The following is an 8,033-nucleotide window of genomic DNA, read 5'->3' as shown; positions in this document are numbered from 1 at the left end:
GTCCTGGCCAGGGAGAGCCCCCAGGGTGCCAGGGAAACCTGGGCGCTGGACACTTCTGGGCTGGGGGCGCGGGGGCGGGGACGGGGTGGGGGCGGGGCAGGGACAGGGCCAGCATCTCAGGGATCAGGGGTGGGGGTGGCGACAGGAACGGGGAGGCTGGAGGGTCTGTCTCAGAATGCCCGAGCAATTGCGCCTGCGCAGGGGCTGGGGAGAGGCCCCTGGGAGGAGGCCTGGGAAGGACACAGGCCCCACCCCGCCATCACTGGGGCACACCCCGACCCGCCCACGCCCCTCCCCAGCTGTCAGAGACTGGACGCATCAAACAGGCAAAGCACAGCCACGTTACATACAAAACTGTAAACACGAGTCTTTAAAATGACAGAGGCCTCCTCGGTCCCAAACGCTGAGCCAGAGGCCCCCACCGAGGGACCCCAAGGGACCAGACCTCGGCCCACTCTGTGCTCCCTTGCCACCCAGAACGCCGCGGGTGGAGGCGGGACCCTCCCCGCTCCGCCCCGGCCGCACACACTGGCTCACGGGCCGGGGCAGAGGTCCGTGGTCCGAGGGATCCCTGAGATGAAGGCGCGGCCGCGGGCCCCGCGGGTAGGGGCGCTCTCCGCACCCGACCCCACCCCATCCCATGCAAACCGCGCGCGCCTGCCAGGCGTCTCAGAATCCGGGGGTCCCGGTCACGTGTCCAGGGCATCGCGCGTGGGCGAGGGGCCGCGAGGGCGGCCCGGGGGGCCGTGCAGCGGCTGGGGCGGCGGCACCGAGTTGCGCTGCGGGGCGGGCGGCTGCAGCTCCAGCGCCAGCGCGGGTGGCGGGAAGTCGCGCACCTGGCGCCGGTACTCCAGGAAGGTGCAGGCCTTGGTGGCCAGCGCCACCACGTTCTTGCCGACGAAGATGGCGGAAACGCGGCTGTCGCGGAACAGAGCCATGTTGGCGGCGCGCGCCAGCACGGCCACCACGTTGACGGTGGCGAGGCTGAGCACCGGGTAGAGCATCATCTTCTGCGGTGCGATGTGTTCGCCCTGCATGCTCACCTCGCTGAGCGCCACGCACGGCAGCACCAGCAGCAGCATGTAGCAGTAGAAGAAGGTGAGGCCCTCGGCCCACAGGGGCAGCCCGCTGCGCGGCGGCTCCCACAGGCTGGCCTGCATGTCCAGCAGGTCCAGCAGGTCCAGCGCCACCCAGAAGAGGCGGCCGCGCAGGTCCTCGCGCTTCCGGAAGGTGCGCACGTACTCCATGCGGTCGAGCGCCACCAGCAGCAGGAAGAGGCCCGGCACGCACACCGACAGCAGCAGCGTCAGCGCCTTGCGCGCCACCGGGTCGGCCGCGCCGCGCCGCGCCGCCTTGTAGTTTTGGAAGATGAAGTAGAGCTTGATCTCCAGCACGAAGATGTAGAGGAACCAGAGGATCATGGCGTAGCCGCGCTTGGCCGTGCGCACCTCGGCGCCCACCCACACGGCCACATAGCGCAGCACCAGCAGGAAGCACACGTCGCCTACCAGCACGATGATGCACACGCCGATCTTCCGCGGGCCCTGGTTCTGCTCCACCAGGTAAGCGTCCATGACCGCCATGCTGCCCATGATCACCAGCGTGGTCAGGCACACGTGGCGCCGGTCCGGGGGAGGCAGCACCATGGTCGGCCGCCTGGGCCCCGACCTGGGCGCGCGCGGTCCCACGCGAGGCGGGACGAGGCCCTGCGGCGGCGGCGGCGGCACTCAGCCCTCGGGCATGGCGCGGGGCCTGTCCAGCCGCCCCGAGGGCGCCGCTGCTCCGGGCCGGCGAGCTCGGAATCTGGGGAGATCAGAGCAGATGGGGTCAGCACGCAGAGCGCGCGGCGGCTCCTCCCCCCCACCCCACCCCCGCCGACCCCCAGCCCCCGGCGCGCTTCCACCGAGGGACCCTGTCCGGGCCCCAGGCCGGGCTCTGCCGCACGCGCGCGCACGAGGGGCCGCGCGCCGAGCCCGGGCCTCCAGGGGGCGCCGCCGCCGCACCTGAGGCCGGGGCCGCGTTCCCGCTGAAGCCGAGGGGGGACGGGGACGGAAGCGGCTACTCCCCGCCGCGCGCGGCCCCGGCGCCCCGAGGGTTTGTCCCTCCGGCTCCAGCGGCCCGCGCCGGTCGCCCGGAGTCCCGTCCCGCGGCTGTTCCCGCTTGGGCGGCCTTGCTCGCGGCGCCGCACCGGGAGGGAGGCGGGCCTGCGCCCTCGGCTCGGCTAGAAGCGAAGGCGCGAGGAGCCGGGGCTCTGGGCAGGTTCTCCGATCCGGGACTGAGAGTCATCCAGGTCCCGGGGGCTCCATCCCCAAAGCCCCTCCGCGCCCCCTCACCCCGCCCCTGCCTCGCAGCCCCGGCATCTTTCCTCCCTGCTTCCGCAAACTCGGTCTCGCCTCTGGTCCACCGTCCACAGGGCGTGCGGCCCGTTCTCTTCCGCCCTGCGCGCACCGTGGCTCCCTGCTGCCCTACTGCGCTGGCAGCGTCTCCTGCCCTCTGAACTCCCCCAGCCCTGACGCCAGCTCGCCCTGCTCACCATGAAGGGGTGGGCCCCCAGTCGCTCCCTGCCCCCGAGCCTTGGGGGCAATCTTAGGAAGCCTCCTTTGCTCCTCACGGGGCCACAAGCCCCTGCGCCCCTCTCACAGCCCTGGCACTGGCTGTCACGGCGGAGCTGGTCACAGCCCGACACCAGGCTGTGGGTCAGCACCCCTGTGCCCGCTGACACCCTCGGGAAAGACAGAGGGCCCCGGCCTCATCCACCCAAAAGTCACTTGAGGCTCACTCCTAGCCAGGCTCCCCACCCCTCCGGTCTCCCCCACAGCACACTTGGCCCCAGGGCTCTGTTTACTGCCCTGTCTAGACAAAGACATAAAATTTAATGTCACCCGCGACTGTGGAGCCAGTGCTCGGCCTCCCCTGGTGACACCACAGCCCCCACTGCCTGGGGAGGGAGGCCCCCTTCCAAGTGGGCACCTCCAGCCCTGGTCTCATCCTGGCTGCTGCCCCACCTGGCACCCACCTCCCAGGGTCTCTGCTGCCACATGCAGGACCCCACCATGCTGAGTGTGGACGCCTGGAGTAGAAGATGCCTTGGAGGGTCATCGGCCTAGCCCCTGCGCCCACAATTCCATGAGCTCCTGCCCCCCATCACACACACACCCCTTCTTCACCCTCACTGTGTGGACACACTTGACCCACGAAGCCCCCCCTCCTGTGGCTGCAGCAGAGGCCTGGGAATCTCCTTCATCCCAGCCCTTGGCCCGGCCAACGAGCCAAAGAACCGCTGCACCGCGCACCCCGCCTCCCATCCACTCCACGGGCGTTTCCACTCCCTGACGCGTTCATCAGACCTGGGCCAGGGCCGCCGGGGCCAAACAGACCCTGTCCCGACCGGCGCTCACGCAGGGAACCCCAGCCCCTGCCCCAGAAGGCCGGAGCCAGGGCCTGGCCGCCCTTCCCCCGCAGCCACCGGGCCTCTCCCTGGGGACCAGCCCCAGGCCCTGCTGCCCCAGCCGTCCTGAGCCCGGCCCGGGGCCTCCTGCTTGGCTGCCCGGACCTCACGGACTCCGGGGCCTCCGGGCACTTCGCTGCCCGCCCCTTCCCTGGCGCCTCGCACGCATCCCTCAGTGCCCACAAGGGGTGGTAGGGCGAGAGGAAAAGGCGGCCCTCCCGCAGCCCGATCGGACAGAGGTGAGGCCGTTGAAGGGGTTGGGCTGCTCCCAGCAGCCTGCGTCTAGGCTCCTCGGTCCGCTCCGCCCGCTTCCCCCGACAGGGCCTGGTCCAGGCAGTCCAGCCGCCAGGCCTCACCCCTGCAGCGCCGCCGCTGCACCCTGCCACCCCTGCGGCCGGGCACTCGGGGCTCACCGGGGCGCCCTGCCCGCGTGCCCTGCCCGCACCTACCCGCCGCCGGCCAGATTCTGCGCGCGCGGGGCCCGGCCCCACGGAGCTTGTCTGCGCGCCCGCCGAGGCCGCGCTCTCCTCGGCTCCGCGGCGGCCCCCCGCCCGCGCGCGCCCCGCCCCCGGCCCGAGGCCCCGCCCCACGCTCCCGGCCGCCCGCGCCCGCCGGACCCGGACTGGGGTCTCCGCGCCCCCACCCCCTCAGCGGCGCCGGTTGCCAGGGCGACAGCACTGCACGGCAGCGGCGCCCGGGGCCTCGGCACTAGGAAGCCAGACGCCCCCGGGCTCCATGCGCGGCCCGGGAAACCTCTCCACCCGCGTCACTCCGCAACCCGAGGAAAACTGGCCTGCGGGCGCCCTGAAATTCCGCGGCAGCCCACACCCAGGCCGCCGACCAGGGCGACTCTGATCGCCGGCAACAGGCGGCCTTACCGCGGAGCTGGCCCCGAGGCGGGCCCGGGTGGCTGCCGCCCATCTGCAGGTGGCCCCACGGGACCTCGTTTGGGGACGCGGTGCCGCCTCCCAGAGACCCTGGGTCCTGGGTTCCTCCGCCTTCCCCTGTCCTCATCTGAGGCCAAAGAATAGGGGCAGTGAGCAGCCATCCGGGGAGCATGCTAGGGTTTGGAGGCTCAGGCCGCTTTCCACCCATCGGAGTCCCCACCCTGCCCTCACTGAGCACCGCCCCCAACATCGCAGCCACGTCCACCCCGGGACGGAGGAGGGGCGCGCACCCGCTGCCTACCTGCTGCCTCTGACGGAGAAGAGCAGGTCAGAAGGTGAAGGGACCCGCTGGGCACCCACTGCACCTGTCTGCTCACACCCAGGCCCCGGCAGTGCCTGGTCCCACACAGGTGGCTGAGTCTGTGCAGATGATGGGCTCCACTGCCCTTCCCCGGCATCAGGCCCTCCAGGGGTGCCCTGGAGCCAGCAGGCCGTCCTGGCCCGTTCCTGAGAGGCATGAGGGAGACGTTGAGATGCTCTGGAGCTGAGCTCTCAGGATGGTTGACTGCCGGATACCAGCACCCGCAGCCACTCATACACTGGCTCTCACTGGAGGAAGTGCAGTCAGGGCTCCAAAGCTGCCTCTGTGCCCAGGGAGGGGCCCCAGATCCACAAGGATGGTTTACCTTCCCCAGGGAGGTCTCCAGAGCCCAGGGGCCCAGGTACCAAGACCACTTCCTGCAGCGTGGAGGTGCAGGTTCCGACTGGTCAGCAGGCACCACCAGCAACCCTGTGGCAGATCCACCCTGGCTGGACGGGGAGGCAGAGGAGACCAGGGCACCCCCAGGGTCCCCTGAGCCCACACCTCCAGCCGCCATCTGCCCTAGAGGAAGGGCTGCCCGCCAGGCCTCCCTGCCCACCTCCTGTCTCGCTCTGCCCTCCCCACTCACCCAGGGGCTGCTGGGAAAGTCCAGTCTTTACCCCAGTCCCGCATGTCTGCGTTAGTGCTCTGCACGCCATGCGCCCCTCACCGCCCCAGCACCCAGCTCTTGCCTCCCAATCCCCCATCTGTGTGTCCACCCCCTGCGCCCCCCCCACCGCGCCCCCAGCCAGGCCCAGAACACTTGGGACGCAGGCCAGCTCCCTCTGGATGATGTGATTAAATCACAGGCCTTGAGATCTGGGATCATCCCAGATTGCCAGGGCAGGCCTTGTCATCACCAGCCTCCTTGTGGGAGGGAGGTGGAGTGCGAGGGTCAGAGAGATCTGAAGAGGCTACAGCCGGCTTGGAAGGTGCGGGGATTGGCCAGGAGCCAAGAAATACAGGCGCCTCTAGAAGCCGGAAAGGCAGGGCAACCACTCTCCTCTAGAGCACCTGGATTTGAGCCCAGTGAGACTGCACAACTGTAAGACTAAATCTGTGCTGCGCTCGCCTGTGGCGACTTGTCGCAGCAGCAGTGGGTTACTAATACAACTGCCGAGCTAAAATCTGACTTTACTCAGACAGAGTTTGCTGTAGCAGGCTTGCTAAAGGAGGCACTCGGGGCAAAGAAACGAATCCCAGATATGAGATCAGGGAGACAGGAGGGAAAGCTGAGCGCAAGACGCAGCAGACCCACGGGGCAGTCTTAACGCAGACTCTCACGGTAGTGATGAAAATGCTTAGCAGGGCTTCCCTGGAGGTCCAGCGGCTGAGACTCCGTGCTCCCAATGCACGGGCCCGGGTTCTGCGTGCCGCAGGGAAGACCGAAGATCCCACATGCTGCAACGAAGACCTGCCGAAGCCAAATAAATGTTTTTTAAAACATAAGTAAACTGGGATTTCCCTGGAAGTCCAGTGGTTGAGGCCTCACCTTCCAGTGCAGGGGGTGCTCAAGGAGCTGAAATCCCACAAGCCACGTGTCCGAAAAAACAAAACCTCAAAACAGAAGCAATATTGTAACAAATTCAACAAAGGCTCTTTAAAATAAAAAAGTGAACTGAGGCACATTTAAAAATTTTAGGTGCTTAGGAATGACCCTGTTTTAGAAAACATGAAGACAAATACAAACCACAATGGCCCATGAAGTAGGTGACAGGCACAGGGCCAGCTAACTGTAGTGAGTTAAGACGGCGCTCGGCAGCTTCTTGCTGCAGAGCCGAAGGAACATGAGCAGACCGTAGCACTCACACATGTGGGAAGAAACCACGAACTTTTCTCCATAATCAGCCCCGTGAACAAGAAAAGACGGGGGAAACAGAGCAGCTGCAGAAATGGGAAAACTAAAGACGGCAGGTTCACAAACTGACTTATCAGTAATTACCTTAGATGCAAATGGACTAAGCATTCCCATGGAAAGACTAAGATGAGCAGTCTGTTCTGTTTTTTTTTTTTTTAAATCAAAATGGATACTGTTTACAAGAAACACATATAAATCATGGGATTGTGGATGGGGAAGGACTGGCCGTGCAAATATGCACTGAAGGAGGGTGGCGTGTGGCATCGCCACGGGGGTCTCCGGGGTAGGATGCTCCCCAGGAGACCATTTCTGGACGAGGCGTGATGACGTGTCCAGGTGGACTGTCAGGATGCATGCAGTTCACCCTCCAGTGGTCCAGAATACGCTGTGCGTGTACACACACACACACACACACACACACACACACACACTCACTTCAGTAAAGAAAAGCCAAAGGTGGCAAGACAGGAAGAGCTGCCCAGGCAAGACGAAGGAGTTACGTTTGTTTGTGGTCTTTTTCTTTCCCGTCTCCTGGGCTCCCGCTTTGGGTGAGACGGGCCCGGTCTCTCCCAGTGAGCGCGCCTGCAGAGAGAAGGTGGCGCAGGAGGCACTGAGGCCTCTGAAGACAGCAGAGGCAGGCAGATGGCGGGGCGGGGGCCAGAACTGGAAGCGCCAACCTGGTGGCAGTTTCAGGGCCCTCCCCTGTGTCGCTGGGCTGGACTCCGCCTGGAAGCACCAACCTGGTGGCGAGTTTCAGGGTCTCCCCCATGTCACTGGGCGGGACCTGCCTGCACCAGCGGTCATCCAGGGGCTGTGACAGGACAGGGAGCTCCAGAAACCCTCTAGTTCTGGCTCAGCGAGGGAAAGAAGAGGGATGGGGAGGGGTGGCTCTGTTTGCTGGTTTGGGGCCCCTGGGCAGTCCCACCTCTAGCTGGGCTGCAGTCAAGGCAGCGGGGCTCACAAGCACCTTTTTAGGGCTAAGACCCTCCTCTCCAGTAAGAGGAGACATGGTCCAGAGAGTGGGACCCACCTGCTTTGAGGGGAGGGGGAGAGCCAGGCCTTTTCTGTCTCAAGATGCAGGCCCAGGCGGGGGAGTGTACAGGAGGGTGGGCTGAGTAAAGCCCCAGACTTCTGCCAGAGGACTGGAAAGTGGAGCCCCAGGCAGCCAGAAAGTGACAGAGACAAGCCAGAGAAGGGGCTCCAGAGAGCAACCATGAGGTGGTTTATGACTTCTGGGCTCAACCCCAAGCTGTGTGCGTCACACCAAGTCCAAGAAGTGAACCGCAGGACACAGCATTGCCCAGGTCCCACACTGGTCACTTGGCAGTGCCCACATGGGACAGAATTCAAATGACACTGCAAAGGCTTTGAAAGGAGAACGGACGCTGAAACCGCTGTCCATACAAGGCTATTTGGAATTTTCAGCTTGAACCCAACTGGGCTGATTGTGTGCGAAAAGAAAAATGTCACCATTCTCAA

The 8,033-nt window shown here is 65.6% G+C and overlaps 1 protein-coding gene across 4 annotated transcripts; it reads right to left on the bottom strand.

The window, feature by feature from the left end:
* Positions 1-310: 310 nt before the first annotated feature.
* Positions 311-5,305, bottom strand: TMEM121 (transmembrane protein 121). 4 transcript variants are annotated; one of them, XM_070358131.1, is made up of 3 exons: positions 5,022-5,305; positions 4,637-4,842; positions 311-1,803 (listed from the first exon to the last, which is right to left on the bottom strand). In XM_070358131.1, the coding sequence occupies exon 3, from the start codon at positions 1,644-1,646 to the stop codon at positions 690-692; it is 957 nt and encodes a 318-aa protein (XP_070214232.1). In that variant the 5' UTR covers positions 1,647-1,803; positions 4,637-4,842; positions 5,022-5,305; the 3' UTR covers positions 311-689. The 4 variants fall into 4 exon arrangements, with proteins under 4 accessions (XP_070214232.1, XP_070214231.1, XP_070214233.1 ...); XM_070358130.1 differs by having other exon boundaries at positions 4,637-5,305; XM_070358132.1 differs by lacking the exons at positions 4,637-4,842; positions 5,022-5,305 and adding an exon at positions 4,327-4,532.
* Between the last annotated feature and the right edge of the window lie 2,728 nt (positions 5,306-8,033).

The sequence above is a fragment of the Bos mutus genome, chromosome 21 (genome assembly GCF_027580195.1).
Source record: "Bos mutus isolate GX-2022 chromosome 21, NWIPB_WYAK_1.1, whole genome shotgun sequence".
NCBI classification, from domain to species: Eukaryota; Metazoa; Chordata; class Mammalia; order Artiodactyla; family Bovidae; genus Bos; species Bos mutus.
This window is presented reverse-complemented; position numbering and strand designations above follow the sequence as displayed.

What these genes read in the sequence shown, in the direction of transcription:
- TMEM121 (XM_070358130.1), bottom strand. Translation starts at nt 1,646, where the DNA reads ATGGTGCTGCCTCCCCCGGACCGGCGCCACGTGTGCCTGACCACGCTG.